The sequence below is a fragment of the Nipponia nippon genome, unplaced genomic scaffold, assembly GCF_047370975.1.
Source record: "Nipponia nippon isolate SJK-2023a ecotype South Korea unplaced genomic scaffold, ASM4737097v1 scaffold_11, whole genome shotgun sequence".
NCBI classification, from domain to species: domain Eukaryota; kingdom Metazoa; phylum Chordata; class Aves; order Pelecaniformes; family Threskiornithidae; genus Nipponia; species Nipponia nippon.
In genome coordinates, this window is record NW_028262302.1 from 20,869,412 (window position 1) to 20,896,733 (window position 27,322).

Here is a 27,322-nt window from a genome sequence, read left to right on the forward strand (position 1 = left end):
TGAACCTTGAACTTGGTGTGGATATGCAGTCCCAGTCCTGGATCTGGGAAAGGAGCAAGTGAATGGACACTTCTGCTTCCTACTGCCCTTTCTCCCAAGAACACCTTGGGAGATTGTGACAGATTAGAGCCAACACCGAGGGTTTTTTGGTGGGTTTTTTTTGTTTGGTTTTTTTTTTTTTAGCTTAAAATAACTGTTTTCCTTCCCACATTCTTATTTACTCTTGGATAGGTTTATAGGTAGCAGTAATATCTCTCTCTGGCTTTCATTTTGCTTTTTTAGATAAAGTAAGTCTTTGCTTTTCTCCTTTTACAAGACAGTCTCTTCATTCTTGTGGTCATTGAAGTAGTCATAATTTGCATCTGTTCAAGTTCTGGCTGATCCCCTTCAAACCTGGTAAGAATTACAGATATATTGTCAGTCCCCACCAGTTTCCCTAGCATCACAAACTGAGTGCCTTTTGGCTTGAAGAGTTTTTTTTACTTCAAGGACTGACAAGTATGCTGGCTGAAAACTTTGACACGATTTGAGTCACTTGAGAGCAAGGGGCAGTTCTGTACAGTGTCACTAACACACCATACTCTTAAAATAACCTTTTCTGATTCATCCTAGAGTCATGTTTGCCTTTCATTCAGCAGCATTACATTGGAAGATAGCTATTTTCTTATGACCAAAGTAGCTGGTTCAGGTGGTTCTTTATTTTCAACCAATACACTGTCTGCTTATATCCAAAATTTGTAAACCCAGATGCATACGTTTACATTGTCCTATTGGATTTTATCTCACTTCAGACACTTGAAGGACACATTAAATGAATTATAGTCTTACCAGTATACATATGGTGCATTCCAACTTTATCAGTATATCTTTTAATTGCTTTTTGTGCTCATTTAAAACTTTTATAAAATCTTATTTTGTTTATATGATAACTGAATTGGAATAAATGTGTAATCCTAATTTTGTGCTTGATTAAAATCAAAGCCCTGTGAAATGTGGAGAACTGGAACCTTCTGCTTCTTTTACATGGAAATCTGGCATATCTTAGTTTTGTGTGTAGAAACCTTTAAGTATTACTCTTGGCCATTCGGCTTCCATTTTGAATTTCTTTCCAGGAGAGGCTTTTTCCTTACACTTTATATCCTTGTTAAATGTCCCTGGCTGCAGCTGTGTCTTATGTTGGTATTTATCTGCACATATTTACCAATTACTACTGGCTACTGCATTTTTATTCTTCTCATGCAGTCCAGTTCTTATGGAGTGTTATGCTTAAAGCACAAATGCTCTGTTTTCACTGCCACTTCAATTATAGTACCATTCCTTAAAAGTAAAAATGAGATGTCCAAGCCTAAATAAAGATGTATTTGAATGCTAAAATACTATTGTAGTGTATCAAGCAGCAGGTGAAGGTGAGTGATAGGTTAGGAGAAATAATTGGTTAGGCATAAATGTATAAATGGAGATTTGTTAGCTAGTGAGAAAATACATGATTTCTTAAAGCATACACACACAACCTGCAGAGAAAGACTGTAGAGGTTGATCACTTGAATCTATTGTTTTTCTTGGGAAAATCTTGGATGACTTAAACTGATAGACTTCAGCATAAATGTAAATAAAATATTTCACTTGAGGGTGGAGGGGGGGAAGAGGAAAGAACTTCAAAGGCTTCATGAGGGGGAAAAGTGCAGTTTGACTGTGGGATTTCTAATCACGTGAAGTATGTGAAGGGCAGATTACACTGCAATACACTTCTAGAGAAGTTAGAGATAGCAGTTAGTCCAGTAAAGAGTTTCCCGTAGAATGACGAGAAACCCTGAGAGTGAAAGTTGAGCAATGATGAAAAGCCATTTTCCCTACAGGGGACAATGTGTAATACTACAGACCATTCCCAGAGTATGTCTTGTTCATTAAGCATTTTCTTTTTAAAACTGAAACGTGATTAAATTATTGTCTTTGTTCTGAAGACTTGATCATTTAAGTTCTCAAATATTAAAGCCCTGAGTTTGTGACAGAATACTAGAAAATGGTGGAGATATGACTCATCACGGTTATATTGTGTACAACAGAACCATAGTTCTTTGACAGGGTATGACCTAAAACACAAGATCCATTAAATGCAGAGATAATTTAAATGAGAAGGAGGTACATGATTTATTCAGCAATCAGGTAGAGACCTGCATTATAGCACCTCTGCGAAGGATTGTGCCTGCCTTATATAAATTCCTCTCCTTGATGTCACCCTTTTCCCATGGGTTGTGGTTAGTCTCATGTGCTTAACATTCCTGGGTAAGGATTATGTCCTGCAAATGTTAGGGTATGGAGTGTGGGCTAGTGCTTATCTTAAGTAGGTAAATACCAGAAGTATTTCTTTAGCAACAGAATGGATGCTTGAAGGAAAATGTCTGTTTAGAAGGTAATGAAGCTCCAGATTAAGTTACTTTGTACAGCTGTGCTGGATCAGTTTTAATCAAAAAGCACTTGACAAATTGACACATGCATGTAATCTACAGTCTTTTAGCCTGTTATACTGTGTTAACCTCAATACTTTCTTCTCCACACAGCTTCCTTCTCAACACATTGAAGAACCAGTGATAGGAAGGGAAATGTATGAAGTAGCAGTGTCTTTGATTCAGTCATTTGATGAGTTGGAGATGAAGAGCAATAGGTAAGATACAGTTCAAGATCTGGAACCAGTGGTTCTTTGGGGAAATGAGACGCTAATTAAGGAAAAGCAGCAGCCCATGTATTATAGTTATTAGTGGTAACAATTTTCTATGCATCTCTGCTTTTATTTTATATATTTGTGTGATTGCTACTCAGGTTAATCATACTAAGACTGCTTTGTAGATCTTACTGAATGCCCTGGAGTGTAAGTAACTGTTCAAGCCAGCCATGTCACATGGAAACTAGATTCTTTGCTGCATACCAGAGCTGAATATTATTTATACAAAGAATAAAACCAGAACTACTATTTTGTATTGTAAACTATAACATACATTAAGCCATGAAAAAAGAATACAAACTAGGCATTAATTGTCACTGGCTGTTTAACTAATGGCTTACTGTTTTTTGAAATAAGTGAATATTAATTTGTGTTACTCTCTGCATTTTGTAAATTTATGTTTAGTATCTGAAAATGTAGTACTCAGAATCATAGAATGTCCTGAGTTGGAAGGGACCCACAAGGATCATCGAGTCCAACTCCTGTCCCTGCATAGGACAACCCCAAAAAATCACACTATATGTCTGAGGGCGTTGTCCAATTGCTTCTTGAATGTTGTCAGGCTTGGTGCCATGACCACCTCCCAGGGGAGGTTCCAGTGCTGTTCCAGTGCTCCACCACCCTCTGGGTGAAAACCTTTTTCCTAATGTCCAACCTAAATCGCCCCTGGCATATCTTCCTGCCGTTCCCTTGGGTCCTATCATTGGTTGTCAGGGAGAAAAGATCAGTACCTGCTCCTCCTCCTTCCCTCGTGAGGAAGCTGTAGACTGCGATGAGGTCTCCCCTCAGTCTCCTCTTCTCCGGGCTGAACAGACCAAGTGACTTCAGCCGCCCCTCGCACAGCTTCCCCTCTAAACCCTTCGCCATCTTTGTGTCTCTCCTCTGGACACTCTAGTAGCTTCGTATCCTTTTTGTACTGTGGCGCCCAAAACTGCACACAGCGCTCAAGGTGAGGCTGCACCAGTGCAGAGTAGAGCAGGACAATCACCCCCCGCGACCAGCTGGCAATACAGTGCTTGATGCACCCCAGGACACAGTTGGCCCTCCTGGCTTCCAGGGCACACTGTTGGCTCATGTTCAACTTGCTCTTGACCAGAACCCCCAGATCCCTCTCCACAGGGCTGCTCTCCAGCCTCTTGTTCCCCAGTCTGTATGTACATCCAGGGTTGCCGTGTCCCAGGTGCAAAATCCGGCACTTGCCCCCATTAAACTTCATACGGTTGGTGATTGCTCAGCTCTCTGATTTGTCCAGATCTCCCTGCAGGGCCTCTCTGCCCTCGAGAGTGTCAACAGCTCCTCCCAGTTTTGTGTCATTGGCAAACTTTGATAACAAACCTTCAAGTCCTGCATCCAAGTCGTTTATGAAGACATTAAAGAGCACAGTCCCTAAGATGGATCCCTGCGGAACCCCGCTAGTGACTGGTCACCAGCTGGATGTAACCCCATTTGCTATAACTCTTTGAGCCTGACCCATCAGCCAATTGCTCATCCATTGCAATATGTGGTTATCCAGCTGTATGCTGGACATTTTGTCCAGGAGGATACTGTGAGAGACAGTATTGAAAGCTTTACTGAAGTCCAAAAATATATTGACTGGTTTCCCTTGGTCAACTAGGAGGGTAACCTTGTCATAGAAGGAAATCAAGTTTGTCGAGCAGGACTTACCCCTCGTGAATCCATGCTGGCTGGGACCAATGACTGCGTTGTCTTTCAGGTGTTTTTCAATAACTCCCAGAACAATCTTCTCCATGATTTTGCCAGGCACAGAGGTGAGACTGACAGGCCTGTAGTTAGCAGTGTCATCCCTGCTGCCCTTCTTGAAGACTGGGACAACGTTTGCCAGCTTCCAGTCAACTGGGACCTCTCCAGATTCCCAAGAGCATTGAAAGCTCTTTGAGAGAGGTCTCGCTATGACATCAGCCAGCTCTTAAGTACCCTCGGATGAATCCCATCGGGCCCCATTGACTTGTAGGGATCCAGCTGGATCCAGTTGCTTCTACAACTTTGGTCTAACACTGTGTGTATTTACTTCAGGAATGGGTTTTGTTCCCTTATATACTAATCATTTATAAATGTATGCTGAAGAAATTTTGTTTTGCAAGCTTAATTTTTTTCAAACTTAGTATTACGTAAACTTTGAAATTTTACGAAAGCATTACATAAGCTCACCTGAGCAGTTATGAAGTGAACCACTGAAGTACAACTGTTGATGGAGGTACATAAATACAATACTTCTGGCACCAAGTTTTTTACAATATATAGTGACTTCTGAGCTTCTTTCTTGATGATTTCTTTTGATCTTTTTAATTAAACTACCTTTTACTAATAAGTTACATTTTATAAGCAAACACAAAGGCATTAGCATCTCAGCTTTCAAATACCAAAAGGGCTATTAAAAACATCCATTGTAATTTATCTTCCATTAAAAACTATACTTTCTGTTCGTTATATAGTTTGAGAGTAGAGACTCTCAAAATGCCAGAAAAAATTTTCCATCAGGAATGAGTTCTATATTATGTTAAGGTGATTTTAGCTTCTTGACTTGTAACAGATAAACTTAGAGGGAGACATCTTCAATTAATGTCACGACCTGTAGTTCTTGATAATAGTTAGCTTTTTTTATATGCTAGGCTTTTGTTAAAGGTGGCTAATGTCTTGTATTCTAGAATACAAGAGTATTACATATACTTGAAAAATTACTGAATAAGTTTTTTGCATATAATTCTGCAGTAGTATACTACCTTTTCATTTTAAGATCTTTGGTAACCCGATTTTGATTAATTTCATTGCTAAATAAGGATGTTTCTGTTCTGACATAATTTTGAAGACAAAACTAAATGTAAAGATCTAGTTCCAATTTTTATATACCATGTTTTTCATAAAGCATAGTTGCGGATAGTGTTTTGAGTTCCATTTCTTCAGGAAGTTTAAATAATACGTGTTACAAAAAAATGTGCAGTTCTGCTTGTTCTTTCAGAATAAAATAACTTGGGGTAATAAAGTAGACTGAGGCTGTAAAACTAAAGAAACTGCATTTTCTTGTTAGGGAGAAAAAAAACTTGAGTATTGCATCAGACCGTGGAAGTGTGCTAGTCTTTTTACCAGGTAAGTATATGTCTTAATAACTTCCTTTTTGCTTATTTGTCCTCTAACAAGATCTCTTTTGGCACTTCTTCCAGGGGTTTATTAAACACATTTAACTGGGGTTGATTTGATGTATTTGGGTATTTTTCTTTCAAACTTGTTTAAATATGGCAATAATTGGAAGAGCTGTGAGTCAAAAATTAAGATTTTTGGATGTGTTAAAAATGAAGTTACAGTAACAAAATTAATTCTACAGTTAATCCACAGAAATTCAGTTGCTCAATTTTTTAGATTAGTTATTAAATATTGTATGAAGTTGTTAGGATTCTTTTTAGAGACCTTTTCTTATCTGCGTATAGTGTAGTCTCTTCCCTGGATTTTATTTAGATTCTTTTAGTAAAAGTTACAAATCACTTTTTTCTTTCCATGTACATTGTTTGGTGTAGTAAGAGTGCTCAAAAGCACACAGGGCAACATAGTATATAATGATGAGAGAATTGGTTATATAGAGTTTTAGTGTTCCTGAAACAATAAACCTAAGTTATCTTACAGTGCCTTTAAAATCTAGCTAAGGGGTTCAAGTAAGAATGACTACCAAAACAAAAGTGTACAGTAATTTTTGTGTAACTAGGCTGCAGCCTAGGTTTCCTCAGCATCACAAACCTATTACCTGGTGCTTTCAGGTATTCTTTTACTTCATGGGCGTGAAAGTTTGCTAGTTGAAAACTTTGAAAAGACTTCAGTGCGTTCTAGTGGGAGAGTCACCTCGAAGTCAGGAGCAGCTGTTTCCTTGGGCACAGTGAGGTCTGTCCCTACCAGGACTTTCTAACTCTCTGTAAAATCTTTATGAACGTCATTTCCCTGCTGTGTTGAGCTTAGCAGTAGACGTGCTAGCACTAGGGCTGGAAACACAGCACACCAGTTCAAAAGTGTGCTGCACTTGTAGAGTGGCTTTCAGTGGTGGGTGCTCCCTGACAGCTAAAAGGCATTAGAGCTGCCTTTCTTAGAGTCGCCTTCTCTATGAAATCAATGGGTAGAAGCAATTACTTCATCATGTCAATGTAGGACCCATTCCAGTTTGCCATTAATAAAGCAGGGAGACCATCTCTGTTGCCTCTGGCCTCTCATATTGGTGTTGTCTGGTGTGCTTTCAGACTTCCTCAGGCCCTCTGAGTCTTTATTTCAGGCTGAAATTACTCTTTAGCACTTTCAGTTCCCAAATCTTTTTTTGTCCTTTACTTTGACTTTTTTTTTTTTTACTGTGCTGCTATCCGTGATGGCTTATAACTGATCAAATGAAACTTTTTGTTTAAATATATTTGGTAAATTAATGAAAACCTGGGTAGATAGTGCTTTCTGAATGAGCTAGTACTCAGGTTTGTTTTTTATTGTTGTTGTTCAGTGTGTGACCTTGGCCTGTTTTATAACTGGATACTCAAGACTGATTTTGAACACAGGATTAACAAATACCTCTTGAAATTTTCTTCACAAATAGTCTTTATACAGAACTTGACAAAAGGGGAGAAGAGCCCTCAGTTTACGAGAGGGCAGCTGAGACAGAGATTTGGGTAAAAATAACCTCCACATTTAGGACACTGATTTGAGATGCCTAGATTTTTTGAGTGCTTACAATTACATAGCATTTTGTACATTCAAAATAACACTCCCATTGACATTTCAAGCTGAGTAGGCATCAGCAGCCAGAAAGAATAGTGTCATGCTGAGGAGTACTCTTAAGGGGTTTTTGCCCACTGTCTTTTTGGAACTCGGCGCTGGGGCAGAATCCGCTTCCACAGAGCAGCTGCAGCTGTCTCGAGTAGGATGCCCTGTTTTCCCTTCCTGTTGTAATTGCCTGTCTTGTTCAGTGCTTAATTTTTTTTTTTGTTATGTTATTGAGTCTGATTCTTTACAGATAAATATCCTTCAGTACTAGGCTCTGCTTTGATTTCAGAGCTAGTCCATCCCTAGGTACTAGGTGATACAAAGTGCGATGTTAAACTGTACAGTGATTTTTTTTTTTTTTTTTTAAACAGGTATGCATAAATATGTTCCCAGTGGGCTGCATTAAGTTTGCACAACTGATCTTAATTCTGGCATTTTTTCATTTTAGTGCTTGCTTGACATGGCAACCTTAATATTTCTTGAGCATATACATTGATGTATAATTCTTTAGGCTTTTTAAAGAACAAATTGGAAAAAGAGATCGGACTGTGATGACTGAATCATCACTGAGCTACACCTTCAAGTATATAACAAGCTTCTGCCAGACTAGCTGACAGGCTAAATGAAAGCAGCAGTAGGTTGTCATCCACTTCAGGAGCTTGCAGAAGATGGGGATGGCCTGATTTCTCTGTGCTTCGCATGTGCTTGCTGATGGCAGGAATTGCACAGCTTAAAGTTTTAGGGTTTTCTTTCAAAGGGATTCTGCTGTTAGTGTCCTAAGCTTCTATCTGTTCTGCTCGTGTCTAGTCTCTTTGTCTGTTTTGTATTTTCTTTTGTGCTTCTCCCTGCCCTACTCTCCTTATTGTCCTGCTATGTTTGCCAAACAAATTTTGTTACTAGTTTCTTTTTCATTCCAAGATCTGTCTCTCCTTGTGGCAGCCTTTTGTTCTGTGGGCGTCATGATCAACTCTTGTCACTTCCAGAACTGGGCAGCAGATACTGCCTGCTGTGCCTAGTCAGTAATTACTAGACTGATTAATAATTACTATTAATATTGGTTATGCAGAGTCTGCTTCTACCAATCATGGATCAAGGTTCTTTTAATTGTTTTTAAACATAAATTGGATTCAAGCCTTGATGTCTTACTCAGATATGTAACCCGGCAGTATGGCAAGTAGCAAGCATTAGACAGCGAGACAGTCGAGCAGTACGTAGTGGGATCGAGTAGGTCTGGCAGGCTGTGTCCAAATGGACTGTATCATGGTGTTCTTGTGTTTTCTCTAGGTCTTTAATTACATGCTCTAGTTCACGAACAGCCATGTTTTTTCTATATTATAATAATCTTTAAAAGTGGTACTGTTTTTATATTTCCTACTCTGAAGGTGTTTTGCTTAGAGCTTTGTTAATTGCTTTATTATTATGCTAGTCATTAGTTTATTTGGCCTGTTACTTGCATTCTCAGGTACTCTTACTTCATTTGAGCTGTGATGTAAATTAGGCTTCCTGGCTGTCTTTTTAGGTTCTAATGACATTGCTTTCCCCTGTAGTAGCCTCACACAAAGGACATCTCTAAGACTTTTAAATTTCCCTCTGATTGCCCCACCACCACAATTTTTTTTTTCTCCTCCAACTCACCTGTTCTCCCCCCAACCCTGACTTCTTTTATCTCCCTTACCTATAGTCACTTCCCCTCATTTTCCAGTTTCAGTCTTTCTGATTCCAGTAGTTGACTAATCTCCATGTTCTAGTGCAATTTCTTTTCCCAGCCAACCCTATATTATCACCATGTTGGTTTTTTGTTGAACCTTTCTCCTTTTCTTGCCCCAGTTTCTTGCTTTCTGTCTTTTTTTTTTTTTTTTTTCCCTTGCTTACCTTAACTCAGTCATGATTTCCAGCCCTTCACATATCCTTCTTTCCTCTCATTTCTGATTTAGGTTATTCTTCTCTCTTTCTTTCCTGAAAATACCTCTCTTCCTCCACTTGCATTTGTCTTCCTTCTTTCTCACTTCTGAAGTCAAATAACAGTCATCTAAGGAGTGCAAGAACTTTCATATCCAGGTGCTCAGACTGCATTTAGCCTTACTGAAAATTGCAGCAATCCTGTACTGCAGTTACAGAATAATTTTGGTTTTAGTATTCAAGCGGGGAAGCCCAGTGTTGGACAGATTTTTGAAAATGGGTCTTTTGGAATTGAATTGTCAATAAGAAGTATACTAGGCTTCTCAGAAAGGTTTATACCTGTGGAGATATTCAGGAAGACAGCAAAAATCCCTTAGTCGTAAGATTTCCCCTGGCAGATGTGAAATCCATGCCCTAGGGAATGGGCACTGGAACTGCCAAAGGTGAGAAGGCTAAGGCAGAAATAGCTATTTTTTTTTTTTCCCCTTGATCCTGCTCTTGGAAACAGCTTATTTTGCCTGAAATGCCCAAATTTATCCGAAACCAGACATTCAGCATGGGCTGAGCGTTGTCAGTTGTAAGGAACTGAAACAAGGGCTAATAATGGGACACTGACAGATGGCCTTTATATCCGATATTGCCACTTTGCTTTAGTAAGTGTAAAATTATGCAAAATGACTCTTGGAAAATTGACTCACAGCCTTTCAGTGACGCATTATTACATTTACTGTTTAATGCTTCTGCCGTTTTATTATGCGGTGAAAAGGAGGTAATAATGAAAGCCAATTAAGAATTTAAGTAGACATGAAAATTGGTTTACAATTGTTAGTGATCACTAAAAAAAAAACAAACAAACTCTTGATTACTTTTTCTCTAGGTTTGAGTGAAATAAGCTACATGCACTCGTGTCTCTCAAATATGTTTAACAAAAGGTAAGTTAAACCACATTTGTTTCAGTTGAGTTAAACTTGAACATGAATCCTTCAGCTGTATGAGTTCTAAGTGCATAATATGATTTAGCACAGAGGTGTAATTAATTTTTATATTCTTGCATCAGTAAATATTTCACTAATTTATTTTCTTTAGGTGGCAAGTGTACCCACTTCACTCACGTGTGACATTAGAGGAACAAAGTAATGTATTTTTGACTACAGTTCCTGGCTACAGAAAAGTAAATATTGTTGACTCATTGCTTTAAGTGTGTGAAACCTTTTGCTAGAACAATAATAGCAAATAATAACGTATCTAAATTAATATTAGCTGTGCCAACTCAAACTATTGTGTGAGGGAAAGCAGTTTTTTTCAAGGTGTAAACGGATTGCCCTTCTTACCAAGCTGTTGCTTTACTGGTGTTTAGACCTCGAGAAGTGCAATAACAGGAAGTTATTCTTAAATTATTGTGTGTCACTGTTTTTATCCTTCTGACTAGTTTGTGCATTTTGATTCTTCTGCCTGCATGACAGTAGTATGCAGCTGGTGGCACTGGTAGCGAAGTAGTCCCCCATTATGGATGTCTCTTGTCTGCTTTGTACCCCGCATTTTGGCTAGTGTCTTGGTTTTCTTTATCACTGCTAATAGTGTGATGGTTTGTTATGACAAAGGCATAAGGAAGTATTTCCAGTCTTCCTCTGTATTGTCATATGCTATACTACTTTATTATGTTTTTCTGATCTTAGGACAAGAAAATACAAGCTTTCTTCTGTTGTATAGCTTTTTTTAATATGCAGAGCAGAAATACTATGTTGCCATTACATTTATATTTCTTCATAGCAAGTTGGATTTTTCATGTAGAAATATTAATGTGAGTATTTTTTTCTTTATGCATTCGTTGCTCATTTTTTTGCTTCAAAACTCAGGTTATTCTATCTACAAACATAGCTGAGAGCTCTGTAACAGTTCCTGATGTTAAGTATGGTAAGTCATTTAAATCTTGTAATTGCGTATACACTGTATTTGTGATGTTTTCCTTTCTTGTGCTAGTCTAAATCTCTGCAACATGTCACTGTTTTACGAAACGTTGCTGTTGGAGTTTAATTTTGATAGTTGTTGAATTCTTTCTTTCACAATAGAGAACAGTTTTAAATCTGGGGTGTTGGTTTTAATCTTTACGGGGGAGGCGGATTTTAAATGCAGTAAGAAGCAGAATCAGACCTCATGTCACAAGTACCTTAAGCTTTTTATTCACATTATGACTATATCTTGAAATAATTGCATCAGATTAAGCAAATGCTGGTATAGAATGTCTAAGTGCAGAAACAATTGCCTTTTGATGCTTGTCATCCGCACTAACTTTATTATATTTATGTTAAAATCTATTTGCAGTTCTGTTAGTATTCAGAGTACCCTGGGACTGGTTGTTTATAAGTCTAGTGTTCCCTTTATTGGTTTTCAAATAATTGAAACTTCCTTGTTCTGATAACACAAAATCACCAGTATTTCTTCCACTGCCATAAGGATAAATTGTTCTGTAATAATACTAGATTTTTTTTTTTTTCCTTAATTGCAGTGATAGATTTCTGCTTAACTAGAACTTTGGTTTGTGATGAGGAAACTAATTACCAAAGTTTGAGACTTTGCTGGGCATCTAAAACAAACTGTAATCAAAGAAAAGGTAAGATAACCATAGGTAATGGAAAGGAATTTTAGAAGCTAATCTTCATGGAGAATTCTATGTTGCTTTTCATTTTATTAACAGTAAAGGCACAGATTATTTTTGCCATGAATAGTTTATACAAAAATGTAATTCCTTACCATGTCAGGATATTAAAATGTGATTAAACAACTATGCCTGAATGTTTTATTTTGCTCAAGTATTTTCCCAGAGGAATGTTTTGTATTTTACTGAAAAATATTAAAATTCATGGACCATAAAACTTATGAGGATTCTTTGTTATTTAATAGTAATTTTTTTTTATCATGGGCCATTTTTAAAAAGGGGAGATAGGTACTGCTAGGTATTTATTAACTACTTCTGAGTTTCAGCAGTAAAAGAAACTTTCGTGTCTGTTTGTCACTCTTAAATCCATTGAAATATCTACAGCAGTGTCTGTAGTGTAGACCAGTGTTTGTGTCGCACGAGGTTAAATAAGATTTCATATCAGGTCTTCGAGTAAGACAGTACTCTTAAATGTCAAAATCTTTTCATTTCCATTGAAAAGCGTACTAAATAAATTAATAACAGTGACATCTTTAGATACAAAAATATCCTCATTTTTAAATATTATGAGGACTTCACAATTACAGCTTGTCCCTGCTCATTGCAGGGAGGTTAGACTAGATGACCTTTAAAGGGCCTTTCAAACCCAAACCATTCTGTGACCTTGGCTGGATGCCAGGTGCTCTATCACTCCCCTCCTCAACTGGACAGGGGAGAAAAAATACAACGAAAGGCTCATGGGTCGAGATAAGGATGGGGAGAGATCACTCACTAATTACTGTCGCGGGCAAAACAGACTCGACTTGGGGAAATTAGTTTAATTTATTACCAATCAAATCAGAGTAGGGTAATGAGAAATAAAACCAAATCTTAAAACACCTTTCCCCTACCCCTCCCTTCTTCCCAGGCTCAGCTTCGCTCCCCATTTCTCTACCTCCTGCCGAGCGGTGCAGGGGGATGGGGAATGGGGGCTGCGGTCAGTTCATCACACGTTGTCTCTGCCGCTCTTCCCTCCTCAGGGGAGAGCTCCTCACACTCTGCCCCTGCTCCAGCCTGGGGTCCCTCCCATGGGAGGCAGTCCTCCATTAACTTCTCCAATGTGAGTCCTTCCCACGGGCTGCAGTTCTTCACCAACTGGTCCAGTGTGGGTCCCTTCCACAGGGTGCAGTCCTCCAGGAACAGACTGCTCCAGCGTGGGTCCCCCATGGGGTCACAAGTCCTGCCAGCAGACCTGCTCCAGCCTGGGCTCCTCTCTCCCCGGGTCCACAGGTCCTGCCAGGAGCCTGCTCCAGCGCAGGCTTCCCATGGGGTCACAGCCTCCTTCAGGGATCCCCCTGCTCTGGCGTGGGATCCTCCAGGGGCTGCAGGTGGATCTCTGCTCCACCATGAACCTCCATGGGCTGCAGGCCCATGTATAGCAGACTTGGACTTGATATGTGTATGACTGAAAAATACGGCCTAATTCTGCAGTGGAGTATCCCACTGAGTGAAGTACGCTTTAGTTTGTTGAAGTGAATGGTGTTTGGATTTGTGAAGATAAACTTCATGAATCAGTGTGTCTTCTGTAAATAGTAGATCATAAAGATGTTTTGCTGTTCATCATGGTATCTTAAAAACTGTTTATATAGAACATTTTTGCTAGCTGTGGAGTCAAATAGGAAATCTGAGTACACTCATTGTGTAAAGAAATGCAAACGCAAAGCATATTTACTCTGCATATACAATCTTCAGTTTGATGGTATGCTAAAGCTTGCATTGACATATTTATCTATATTAAATTTAGATTTGGTAGGACTTGCCTTTTCCTGATTTTGAGGAAATGTATTTTAGCGCAGGATTTGTCATGTCTTTTCAACTGAGAAAGATGGATGCTCATTTGAGAGTAGTTATGCGAAAGAGGTATTTGAGCGAAATACTTAAGTAACTCTTCTGTTAGTTACTGCTGCTATGAAAGCAAAATTATTTCATCCAATCCTTATGTAGGAAAGGATAGAGAGAATGTCTCCACTGGGCCTGTCTGCTGCAAGAGAGCAAAACCCTGGTCAGCCTGCAGCATCAGTTGTCATGTGCTGCTCAGCTGCCCAGAAGGCTTGTAGATGGATGGGTTTTGAACAGTGTGAAACTTGGGCAGTTTACAAATTGGTAATTTGTTCTTTTATGTGAAGGTCGTGCTGGACGTGTTTCCAAAGGGTATTGTTATAGGCTTGTACACAAGGACTTCTGGAGAGACTTTATTCCAGAGAAGTCAGTACCTGAGATACTGGTAAGACTTTTAGGGAACATTAAGGATTTTTTTTTAATGTATGTGGTCATAGCAGAGACAATAAGTTGTTTTGCTGTACTTTTCCTGAAGACAGTGTACAATTTGAATAGTTACTAATAACTGTAACGATGAATAGAATTCAAGTTGTTAAATAATTGACAAAGACTGTTCCACATAGGTTTCTTCATAGAATGAGATGCGTTGTAGCAGTAAAATGGATGTGGATTAGAAATAAGCAATCTGTTCAAAAGAAAAAACATCCTTACTTACTCAAAATTAATTTCAGGTTTTACTAAACTGTAAACTTTAGCTTATTTTTCATGTAAAACACTGTCACACTTCCCATGGGGGGGAAGTAACAATAATATTATTTTCCCTTCAGCGTTGTCCATTGGGAACTACAGTCTTAAAGATAAAAAAGCTTGATATGGGGGGACCAAAAGCCTTGCTGGCAACAGCTCTTTCTCCACCCAGTGTAGGTGACATTGAACGTACCATACTTCAGCTGAAAGAGGTAGGCATTCTTTTAATGTTAAAATCAAGGTAATAAAAATGTACTGTAGAAGTGTTTTTTCTTAGTAGTAGTAGCCTTAATTAGAACCTGAAATAGGAGCTGTGTCTAGAGAATCTTTTCTCACATTTGACTGTTGTTTGGTTACCATCCTCTTCAGCATAATTTATGCAGTTACTTCATAAAAACAGGATTATGATTTCATCAGGGAGTAATGATGCTCTTTGTGAACTAGCATCTGTGGTGAGAAAGAATAGGAAAAAAAGTAAGAGAACGTGAACTCTGTAAGTGAAATTGTTTATTAATAAGTAGCAACATCACACTCTTACACCTTATGACGTATAGGGGTCAGCCTGAATATCCCCTTCTGACCTGTACAAGGAAGTTAATATTTTGCTTTTCAATTATAAAGTTGATATGAGGTAGAACATTCATTGCATGACACTTTTTCTTTTCCAAAGTACATAAGAAATTATATTTGTATCATTTGTAGCTTGCTTTTATATCTAGTATACATAATAAAGCTTTGGTTTCAAAATAGTAGGCTCTTAAAACTTATTTAAGAACTTCAACTTAATTACAGTTCTGATATTAATTTATGTTGCTTTGAGATAATTGCTTGCTTCTTGTCTTGTTATCTTACAAACTGGTCTTATATTTACTTCATCAACTTCTACAAGTGAATAAATTTTAATCTCTCTAGCTGGGAGCACTTACAACTTGTGTGCAAACAGAAGAAAATCCACATGATGGTGAGCTGACTTTCTTAGGAAGAGTATTGGCGCAGTTGCCAGTGGATCTGCGTCTTGGAAAATTGATAGTCCTTGGGCATGTCTTCGGGTGCTTGGAAGAATGCCTTATTATAGGTAACTGAAAGAAGAACATGTGAGAACATTTCTCTAAAAACAAGTGATTTGCAGGTTTTCATTTTGATTTGTTTTTGTTGTAGCTGCAGCACTCTCTTTGCGGAATTTTTTTGCAGTACCTTTCAAACAGCATGTCGATGGATACAGGTATAACCCTAGATGTTTTACAACTTCCTGACTACATCTGGGGGCAGAGGATGAAGTTGACCACTAAATATAATTTTTCATGTCATGAGTCTAATTTTCTGTCAAAGTGCCAAGCAGTGCAAAAAGAAGCTTTTCCAGGGCAGCTGAGATACTGAAATCTATTTCAATGTGAACTAATTAGTATCACAGAGATACCTCATCCTTTGCTGAGTACAAGACCTGATTCTTCAGCTTTGCCTTTCTGGTATGAACATGTGGCAGTGTCTATTAAAATGCTTTTTTTTAATAATTAGAAAAATAATCCTTGCCATCCTGCCCACACAGTTTATCTTCAGCAAGGAGATGTGAATAAGAACAAATAATTACAATAAATGTATTGAGCATGTTTATTAAAGTCCTGGAAGGTGTTAATAGTGTAGCATTCTGGGCTGTATAATACATTCAATATTTGAAAAAAATATTGTTCATAATTCTTTTTGTTTGTATTGTCAGGAACAAACTGTTTTTTGCTGGGAATAGTAAGAGCGACTGTATTGCAATTGTGAATGCATTTAAGGTAAGTCTTTTTTCTGGCTTATCTTCCAGTGAAATCTGATAGACTAAGACAGAGCTTCTCACCTTTGTAGGATCAGTGCAGCATTTGTGCCTTGAAGCTGTTAAAACTTGACATTACTCGTAGCTACTTAGTGATAATTTTGAAGGCTGCGTCCTACTGTGTAACACTACTAGTTCTGATGAGTTAGTTTTTACCACTGTGAAGGAGCTGCGCAAGTATGCACCAAAGTAAGGTGGCAAGAAATGGAGAAAAATGGGTTGCAAGGCTCAGTTTCTGGGTATATTCCATACTTTTCAGTCTCCTGTGGCTTTTGAGGTATTTGTTCTACTAAGCAGATGGAAAACAGCACAAAGGGTTGAGAAAGAGAATTGGCATGTGCTGCTTATTTCGGTCTTCTGCTTGCTAGAAGTAGGAGTGGAATTTGAACAAGATGGGAACCAGAGGCTCGGGTTCTCTTGATGCACTGTGATTCTTTCAATAAAGGAGCTGTTTTACAGGGGGAGGTAGATTCTTTCCAATCCGGGAGGATTTACCTGTGTCATTCCAGCTACTATAAAATTGATGTCTTGTTGCCTCCAACAGAACAAATGGTGGCTAACTGGTAAGCAGAATGAAGTTTCTGGAGCTAATAACTTGAGGCGCTGAACAAGTTTCTAACGTAGCATATCTGCTGTCTGTGTGCTACTGAGCTGACCACTGCAGCTGTTAGAAATCTTGTTATGAGATTGAAGCCTTCTGAACTGTAATATTTACTGGTACTGTGCCTTCTCACGCTTCTCTTTGAGGTCTGCTTGGTTTATTTTCCTGTGCCTTAATACTTTGTCTACATCTGTGCTGCTTCAAGGCTTCTTTGCAAATTATCGCTGAGCCTTTTTAGGAGGGAATGATAAAAGCCCTGTGGTGGGCAGCAAGAAATTTGTATTTGCTGCAGACCTATGTCTTCCACGTTATGGATACCCAGAACATAGAGCCTTCAGTGGTTCAGGAAAGTCTTCGATCATACTGAGTTTGGCTTCCTAATGAACCAAAATTTTTTAGGAAAATGCCAGGTTTTGGGGGCAAAATGTTTTTGATCAACCTTGGAAGTTTTGAATTAAAATATGATTAATTTTTTTAAATAAATACCATAAAGCATTTATTAATTTATCTAGACAAGTAAGCTTGTCTCCTGTAATTTCCGCAGTTTGTAGTAATCGGGATAAAATTTGAGTAAGAAAGAGTATATTCTAGGTTTTCCAGAGTGTTCCTTATTTGTTCTGCAAAAACCTCTCACCTTTCACCAGATAATAGTCATGTGGACAATGTCGGATTTCGGCTCAGTAAGAACAGATTTACATAGGGACGTTTTGTTGTTGCAAATACTGATTAATAAATCACCAAACTGTTGTGCTGTGAACTTGCTTCAGTCTGCTAGCTAAGGAGTTACACTACAAGTGAGAGCAGGTTGCCTCTTTTATCTGCGCTGTTTTGCTTCAGGTCAGCTTATTATCTAGGTAGACTTGCAGTGTTTGTAAATGAATGTTAGTATCATCTTAAAGCAGGACTGAGGTGTTTTGTCTCAGGCCATGAATGTTTAATAACCTGATGTCTTTTCATCTTTTCCAAAATGACTGTAGCTTTCCTGCTACTGTGCTTTTGTGTAGGCAATCCACTGATGATCAGAGGAGATTCTGGTTTATCATAAATTCACTTTAGTAAAGGTTGAAAAATTTAGGGCTTTTCTGTGGCATTTCTCTCTCTTGTAGTAACCAAAAATAAAATGCCAGAGACGTGGTGATGTTGGTAGCTTCCTTTTAACCAAGGGCAGTTTGGGTTGGTAAACTCTAGCACAGAATGAGTTTGGTTTCCTTTCTCCAGACTTCATAGCTTTGACTTTGTTATTTTTTTATTCTATCCAAAATGATTTTTCTGTACGCTTGGCTGTTCTGTAGCCCAGTACCATGGACAGAGATCAGTTCCCACAGTTACAAGCTGAGCTGACGCAGTATGGGAAAGACTTCTGCTAGAGGAACTTACTATTCAAAATCCAACATTTTCCATTATGGGTGGTCTGACATGGTCTGTAATCTTCTGGAGACTCCAAAATCTTCAGCTGCAGATTTAATTTATTCCATTTTGTGTATGTTGGCCTTTTTTTCACTTTGGTGAAAGCTGACTTGTTTTTCTGTACTCCGGTGTCAGAATTTTATGAAGCACACACAGGCACGTATGCCACATATACCCACTGACCCTGGGGCTCAAGCATCATCTTTTCTGAATTCCCCTAACCTTGTTGTATACTGTATTTCCCTTATGTCCTGTTGATCTGAAGGTGATGTTTCTATAAGCTGGTATGTTTTCCTGGAGAGTAAACACAAACATTCGAAGAGAGCTTCCTGTGCAGTATCTGTATGTGTGAGTGATGTGAAAGCTTTATGTTTTGAGTGGCTGAGTATCAGAAAAGCATAGGGAAAGAACTCGTTTTCAAACTCCCAGGTTCAGGTTAGATTTCTTCCAGGGTAGGCTGAAGTTCTGTGAATCAGTAGCACATACTTTTTAAAACCTTGTTTATGCAAAAGTTTCAGTGAATTATAAAAGGTCATAAGCTTTGTTAGTAGAAAGAGGAGAATCCAGGAAAGTAAAGGCTAATCAGCCTGGTTTAAGTTCTGTGGTTTAAAAAAAGAGGGGAGTTTGTAAAAGAAAAAATAATGTCAAATAAGTGGAGTTTATTTTTTTGACATATCATAAGGCTTGTGTATGGAAGTGGTGGATGTCAAAAGCATTATTTAAAATCAGTACATCAGACAGCCTTAGTCAAGGTATAGAAATGCAGTCTGGCTATTCAGCTATGCTAATAGCCAGTGTCCACAGTAAGCTGGAAAATTTACTATGAGGTGGCTTGCTGTCAAACTAGAAGAATGGATTCTGCAGGCTTCTGTCATAGATTTGCTGCCTAATAATGAAATTATTTTCATGAATACCCTGGGTATGTTAATTTCTCTTCAAGCCCTGTTTTCTGGGAGGCATCTATGTCAGAATTGTATCTGAATCAGTCAGTTCACTCACTTTTGTCCCAAATCAAGGAGATGAGAAAGGCTCCGAAAGTAGCCTGCTGTATTACAGCACCAAATCAAAGCATCCAAGTTGTTCTGTTTATTTATGAATGATTGCATGTGCTTTAATACTCAGTCCATTTCCTCTCAGAAAACTAGGTGGATAGCCTGTTGTATGTTGCTGTGTTATCAGGTGGCTGTTGTACCTCTCCCAGCACAAATCGGGACTTACTCCTTTAAAGCTTTGGAACATAACGTGCTCGATTTGCTTTTGGAATGCACCAAGATCCAGAATCTCTAAGCTATGTCCAGAAATTCAGTGACCTAAGTGCTATGTTTCCAATTTAGTTGCAGGAGCTGGTGGCAAGTTTGAGGCAGTATATGTAATTACAGTTCATCCAATAGTGCTTAAACTCCTTTTCAGTCTCTAGATGTGGCATTGCATACCATAACCTCTAAGCTGACTTGAAGGCAGAATAGTTGTCTTCCTACAGCAATTCTTGTTCTTTAAGCATGTTGTGGTACAACATTTGTAACCCTGCCACACTTTCAGCCCTCCAGTAATGCATTCTTAGAATTACATTTTGCAGTCACACCACTCTGTGTGCTCGCATATGAGCAAAAGAAGAACCAGAGTTCTTGCCCACCCTCAACAAAATAGAGTAAGACTATTCATAAGAGTGAGAAATATTTAGATCTGCTTAGGAACCAACCAGGCAAGCATCATTAGACTAGAATCATTAAATAATTAAGGCTGGAAAGGACCTCAGGAGGTCTGTAGTCCAGTCGCCTGTTCGGAGTAGGTTCAGCCATGAGGTCAGTCAAGGTTACTCAGGGTTTTATAGACAAGATCTTCAAAAACCTGATCTAAGTTTGCCCTGCTGTGTGGTTTGTTGGAACAATTATTCTGAAGAAATCTCCTCCAACCTAAATTACTGTGATTCAGATTTCCTTATACTCTTTTGTGCTTAAATATTTGTAGTCTTTGTTAGCCCAAGGGCATCTCTGTTTTTTAAATTGGTGTTAAAAAATTATCTTCAGTATAGGTATGGAAGAAAACTTCATAGTTTGAAATATCACATTAATATTTGTAATAGTTATTACTAAAGCACTACAGTTTGTGGCTGAATACTACACCACTTCTTTCTTAGGCATGGCAGTCCTGCAGACAAAAAGGGGAGCTGAGACATCCTAAGGTTAGTTAAACTTTATTTCTTATTTTCTATTCAAGGTTGGTGACTTCAGTGCTGGAGTATTTTATATTCTTAGTAAGGAATTTTTGCTAGCAATCCTCCTTTATAATAGTTAGGATTTTTCATAAGTAAAGAGAAGCATAGGCTTTGAGAGAACATGAGTCTTTGAATCCAGTGCTGAGTATTTGAAGGCAATCCCTTATGTAGTCCCTTTCACAGATGGATCAACAGTGGCCAGAGGGTTTGAAAGCTGAAAAGGGAAATTGAGCTGTAGTTGAAAGAAATATTTTTAATACAACTAAGTATCTCTATTTTTTTAAAGAAACACACAAATCTCCCCCCTCCCAAAAAAAACCCCAAATGCTGAAAGATGGAAGATCTTTATGTGCATCAGCCACAAAAATCAGTATTAGGCACACAATAATTGCTTCCAGTCTTTCTTCCGTGTGTGTAAGAAAACCTTTTTTATTTCTCTGCTTCTTTCAGAGCATAATATGCTTTATGAACACCAGTAGGTAGCATACACTGAGTTATAATGAGAGCCAAGGTGGCCGGAATCTGTTTGATAAAGTCATGCATCCAGATAAAGGCATTTTGGGTTTTTTTGGAAGAAGTGTCCATTTTAAAGCAGATTCTGTAGTAGCAACACAGAGGAGTTGAACTTGTGGGTTTATATGAAAAATTTAGATGACCCACAGATGTACTGGTGGTAACCAAAGTATAGTTTATTAGTCAAATATGTAATTGTCTTATATTTTCATACATGTCATAATACTCCATTGATATGGATGCAAAGAAAGCTGTGAAATGAGATCAAATTCTTCTATCGCTGTATATAATTATTTGTGTCTACACTGAAGAATATGAAAGAAAGCTTAGTAGCAGTAGAAGAAACAAGTTTCTAACAATCTGTGCACTTGCATTTTTCACTTTCTTTTCCAGGAAGAGCTTGAGTGGGGTCGATCAAATTGTATTCACATCAAGAAGGTCAGAGAGGTAAGATGAAATAGATAATCATTTTTATAAGCAGAAGGACTTAACTTACCTTATTTTCTACGGATGTTAAGATCTTGGATAAACCTACTGTATTATTATGTATCTATCAATATATATAGATGTATATTTTCTTTAAAGAAACTGTGATTTTTTTAGGTTTTGTTTCTTTGAGGGAGGAGAGATGGTACTATTTAAAGTTGTCGGAGAATATCGAGGCTCCAAGTACAATTTAAGACACATCAGACAGAAGCTTTATTAACTATGATCATAGTGAGCAAACATTCGGGCAGCATTTCCCCCTCTGCTCCTCTCTTTTCTCTCAAGTGGTTGCAGGGACCCCATTTATATACAGTTTCAAGGAAAGGAAAGATGTGAGGAACATCATTGTAATGTTAACAAAGCTAGGTGTGCATTCTTGTGAAGAATGGGCTTCAGATAATCATATATATGTTAATAAGGCCAAGTACCCATGCCTGGGAGGTATGGACTCTTTAACTGCCACAATTGACACTATGGACAGATGGCTCTTGGTGGAGCCTGTAGGAGTGGCACATCCAGTTTTATCTTAGCTCAGAAGTGCGGGTTGGAAACAGTCAAACTGCTAGCTTTTAGACGAAAGGCATTTTCCTTTTATTAGGATAAACAAAGTGGTGTTAAATTATTAACTGTTTAACATATTTTTAACATTTTTTAAGAGACCTCCAGTATTATTATTTGCTAATTCTATAGGTCCCTCAGATACACTAGTTGTGGTGTGACTGCTGTCTACGTAACTTTTTTTGTCTTATAGTTAGGATTATTTTAAGCAAATACAGTTATATAATGAGGACTGGGCTTGAAAGTTTGTGGGGCTTTGTTGCTAACATTACTGCAGCAATTAATGAAAACTCTGCATCACAAAGGTCTTCAAGCTTAATGTGATATGTTGAGAGAAATAAGTAAAAACTCCTCCTGAAATAAGTAAATAACTCCTGAAATAAGTAAAACTCCTGAATAACTGTGATTGGCAGAACATGGCCTTGCCTGTTATTCCAGCGGGTCATACCTTTGGCATGAGCAATGTGTAGGGCCTGTGTTCAAAAAGCACGGGGTGGGGGGAGAAAAAAAAAAGCTTTTCATAGTAAGCAGCCATCTGGATAAGAAATGCCAATGGCTTTTTAGCTTGTATATCTGATATCAATGGAAAAAAGATGAGAAAAAAGCAAATTGTAAAACTGGAAAGCTGAAGGATCAGTCTTATATGATAGCCTCTTGGGAAGCTGGTGTTCTCTTGGCCCAATTTCAGATAATTCAAGACGAGGTTGTGCATGACATAATAGTTCAGGAGTTTAGAATGGACACCTACACTAACACTTATTAAGAAGACTTGTGGTTTTTTATTTGCCACGCTTTCAGATACTAATTTTATAATTTCTTCTGTGGAAGTGGATCTGCAGAACTGAAGCAGCCATGCAGACTGGTTTCTGATTATGGTAGTTGTCCTATGAGGAAAATAACAGGACTTTTAGTATCCTAAAACTGCCAACAGCAGACAGGAAAATGTAGATATGAAGCGGCTGAGCGTACTGTACTTTTCTACATCGGCTCCACAATCAGTTGGGACAATGAAGGCATTTACTGTGTGGTTGGGGCACCAGTGGATGCTTATAGAAGCTTCTTAGAAATGCTTAGGACTGAAAGCGTAACAGAGCATGTTCTGCTGTAGGGCATAAGTTTGATCTCACTTAAAGTCATCATGGTTGTCTGCTGAACTGAGGGTGCAGCATGTGTGGTCGCTGCTACAGTTAGGTGCAGAAGTCCAGGTTGGTGTTGGCATGTTTTTTACCTTTTAAGATACAAACCCAAAATGATTTAAATGGAGAACCAGTATATCATCTTGTAAAAGGTTATTTCAGTGCTCTTTCTAATTTTCTTCTATGTCATATATGCGTAATGTGCTTTGTGACTACAAAATTCTACTTTATAAAGAGAGGTCAAGAAAACTGCTTGAGTCACAGTACTTAAATTATTTTCTGAAGTAGAGATGCCAAGTAGTATATTAGGCGAAATGCATACTAGCATCACCTAAAAAGGAAAGGGAGTTTGCCCGCTTATTTAGACTTCTACTAACAGGTTTTATGTTAATTTGTGGATGATTTTCATCTGTTTAATGTGTAACTTAGAGTTCAAATTTCAGGTGGCAGAGTTATTTCACGACTTGAAAAAGCGAGTCAGAGCATTTAATATGTATATTAATGCTCAACCATCTGCTATGGATCAGGAATGTGTATACAAACAACGCTTCATTTTGCAGGTAATGCTTTATTGACTCTTCAGGGGAGAGACTTTATTTGTAAAATTTATAACTTGATTTTTATATACTAGTACTGGTGAACTAATACTGCACACATTTCAAAATTCTCTGTAGATTTTGAGATTGCAGGTGAAAAAAAAAAAGTCATTATTTTTGACAGCTCTAGAAGGACAACTAATGTTATTTTTAACGGTTCAGAATTCACACTAAGTTGGTCCTCTGGCTGTCCCTTCGCTTCTGACAGTTCATCAAAATAAAACCAAGTCATACTGAGATGCATTAAACTGCTTTGTTTTAATCTTTGTTAAAGTCATAAAAATACTCTAAAAAAGGATGGTTTGTGTTGGAAGGCTAGGAACTAAGAGTTTTTGAAAATGATGTTTTCGCTTGTTTTGAGTGCTCTATTTGGACCACCACTGGCTTGGTTAGTTGGGGGGGGTGGGGTGGAAATTAGGTGTATTTCAGCTATTGTAATTTTGTTGAATTTCCAGTTAAATTTCTTGTCTTATTTGGCCTGATTAGTAGTGATTTTATTTTCACAGACCTATTTATCGTTTCAGTGGCAATTGGTTTAACTGTATAAGCAGTGAACTTTTCAGAGCTGAATTGTTATATACCGTAAGATGTAATATGAAAACTGAACAAATTTCACGTAGCTATTTTATGTGAATGTATTTAAAATTGAGGCTCTTCTTGATATCAGGGCTAACAATACTACTTTTCAAAGAGCAAGTCTGCATACAAAAATATTAAAATGTTGTAAAATTGTTCCAGAAGTTGAACTCTTTTCATGAAAGTATGTTTTTAAGGATTTGCATGAGTTAATGTTTAGTCTGAAATGACAGTAATTCCTGGAAAGAGACAGGAAAAAAATCTTTATATGAAGACCTGTCAGTATGTCTTTATTTTGCTAGTGTATCTCTTTTCAAGAAACTGAGTGTAACCTGCTGTGTTTTACAAAATATTCTCTTGATTTCAGGTTGTAATAGCTGGTGCTTTCTATCCAAACTACTTTACTTTTGGAAAATGTGATGAAGAAATTGCTGTAAGAGACCTTGCTGGCAAAGATCCAAAAACCACTGTAATGGTATGTTAAGAAGGTGAATGACCTAATAATGAATCGAGTAATAAAAATACGTAGTGTTTGGGCGGTGTTTCAAGTGTTGTTCTGTCTTGGGCAAGGACAGAAATAATTACCTACTCTGATCCTCACTTGGTAAGTTGTCTTCTCTCCCATCTCCCTTTCTTCCAGTGGAATAAACATTGTGTGGGTGGGCAATGTTAGAAGAATTCCTGCTGAGAACTGCCTCTATGCATTTGATTGCTAGTCTTGCACAGGCAAACAACTTTCGTAAAACTAATAAAAGTTTTGAAAAATAGAACTATCAAGGGTGCTTTTTAGCGATTATTTATGAAATGTGTTGTTGGAACTTTAATGTTACTTTTTAGTAATCTCCTACTTGATAGTGCGTGGCATACGTGCTTGTTGCTCTAAGGTTACTCAGGTATTGCACTCTGCTTTCTTTTTATTTTCCTTTAGAAATATTTTTTATCTGATTGAATAAGTGCAAGTTTGAAATGGCTGTTTTGATTTTGCAGAATGGTACACAATCTAAACTAGGAAGATGTTTGGTGAATTTGAACGAGGTATAACACTGTGAAATAACCATGACCTACGCTTAAAGAAAACAAACCTATGAACCAGTGAGCCTCAAAGAATAGACTTGTATTGGCACAAGAGAAAATAGTTAGATGAAAAGGCAGGAGAGAAACTCATAAGAGCTTACTGACAAGGAATTTTTTTGTGCTTTACTGCTTACCCAAGAAGAGGGGCTAGTTCTATACTGGAGGAGATGCTGGCATGGCAATATGTGTGCACAAACACATTTATGTGTGCTTTTGAAACTTCTAACATATTGTTTCAGGGTATTGAAGCAAAAACAAAATAATTCTGTCTAACAGACTAGACTCAAGCTGGTGGAATAAAGACAAGGTTAGGCTTGCCACAGCAACATTGATTAAGATTAAACTGTTAAATCTAAGGAGCTATTTACTTTTAATGTATGTCACTCTTGATCTGCTCATATATCAATTGCTTGTTATCTTGAAGAAGGAAGAAGTATCTGCTGTGTCTTCATACGTGTAAATGATCTTCCTGTGCACAAGTGCTGCATGTTCCTCAAGCTCTCAATCTGAGATGCTCTTCTTATAGCTGTATGATGCTCCTAATGGTGAGTGCCAAAGATATAAAAGGCTATTATTCCTCCCACTCTCTCATCTCTCTAAATCATTTTGCCTTGAGGCAGTTTTTGCAGTCTGACGTAGACCATGTTTTTGACCAGCAGCTGATCTTAATACTATAACTTCAAGGCATACAAAGATTTTCTAAAAATAATCTATTCTTTCCTGTCCAAGATTGTAACAACCGAAGAGAAGAATAGACAGTTGAATAGCCTCTGAAAAATAGTTCAAAGTCCAGAAGTTTGAACTTGCTAGGTAGGAGTTCTGTGATTCTGTATTAAAGCAAGATCTCTTATGAGAGATGATTGAGTAAGAAAAAGGTAGAGAAATGGCTATCTGGCTACAGTGGCATATGAATAGTTGTGAAGCTACAGCCTTAAACTGATGTAAATCAGTGCTGCTGGAGTCTTGCTTTGCTTTTGACTACATGTGGCCCTTTCTTCTGTTGGATATTGTCTGCCTCCTGCGTGAGCCAGGAGAAGGCTTTGTAGAGTTAGTTTTCAAGCTAGTTTAGCTCACAGAATTTGTGAAATGCGTTACTATCTCTCTTGTTGCCTTGGTCATACATGGTAAAGTCATAATCCATTATACTTAACTATATACCATCTATAGAATCCACTAGACTTAACATTATACAATCCAATATACTTAACTAGAATGTTATTCTTAACAGAATGCCTTTGAAAAGGTGTTGCAACTCCAGTAACTTCAGCAATTTGTAGTGATTTCAGGATTAAAACCCAAGAATAATAATGAAATCTTTTAATAATTCAACTTGGAAGAGTTGTCTCAACATGAAGTCGTCTAGTCTGGTGATAAGGTCAAAGCAGGATTAACACTGAATTCAGACCACGTTGCTTAAGCCTTCATCCACTTGGGTTTGGAAAAAGCTCTGAGGATGAAGATTCTGTAACTTCCCGTGGGATCCCACCTACCAGTTCCCCAAATAAACCAAACTGTGCTGTTCTAGACTTCAGGATGTGTATTCTGCTTCTTGTCTTCCTCATTCTTCTCAGGATCTTGGGCTCCCCTCTTCCCTGGTTGCTCTGGCCCAGGCTGCTGTTGATTATCACTTCCATAACAAGTTCTACACTGTTGCTAATAGCAGATCCGAAAGAGCCCTGTTTGGCTTATGACCTGTGTTAAGAAGTTACTTTCAACACCCTTCAGAAATCTAGGAGCTTGTGTCCTGCCCTTCTAGCAG

At 38.0% G+C, this 27,322-nt stretch overlaps 1 protein-coding gene across 3 annotated transcripts in view; it reads left to right on the forward strand.

The window, feature by feature from the left end:
- The window catches only part of TDRD9 (tudor domain containing 9), an 87,062-nt gene that overhangs the window by 40,816 nt on the left and 18,924 nt on the right, over positions 1 to 27,322 (forward strand). For all 3 annotated transcript variants that reach the window (XM_087747005.1, XM_087747007.1, XM_087747006.1), the window contains exons 8-22: positions 2,559 to 2,662; positions 5,766 to 5,824; positions 10,242 to 10,296; positions 10,451 to 10,535; positions 11,221 to 11,278; positions 11,871 to 11,975; positions 14,186 to 14,283; positions 14,666 to 14,797; positions 15,498 to 15,660; positions 15,744 to 15,807; positions 16,300 to 16,363; positions 20,547 to 20,591; positions 21,531 to 21,584; positions 23,761 to 23,877; positions 24,857 to 24,964. In XM_087747005.1, the coding sequence (XP_087603131.1) occupies positions 2,559 to 2,662; positions 5,766 to 5,824; positions 10,242 to 10,296; positions 10,451 to 10,535; positions 11,221 to 11,278; positions 11,871 to 11,975; positions 14,186 to 14,283; positions 14,666 to 14,797; positions 15,498 to 15,660; positions 15,744 to 15,807; positions 16,300 to 16,363; positions 20,547 to 20,591; positions 21,531 to 21,584; positions 23,761 to 23,877; positions 24,857 to 24,964 (1,311 nt within the window). The remainder of the gene's footprint in view (positions 1 to 2,558; positions 2,663 to 5,765; positions 5,825 to 10,241; positions 10,297 to 10,450; positions 10,536 to 11,220; positions 11,279 to 11,870; positions 11,976 to 14,185; positions 14,284 to 14,665; positions 14,798 to 15,497; positions 15,661 to 15,743; positions 15,808 to 16,299; positions 16,364 to 20,546; positions 20,592 to 21,530; positions 21,585 to 23,760; positions 23,878 to 24,856; positions 24,965 to 27,322) is intronic.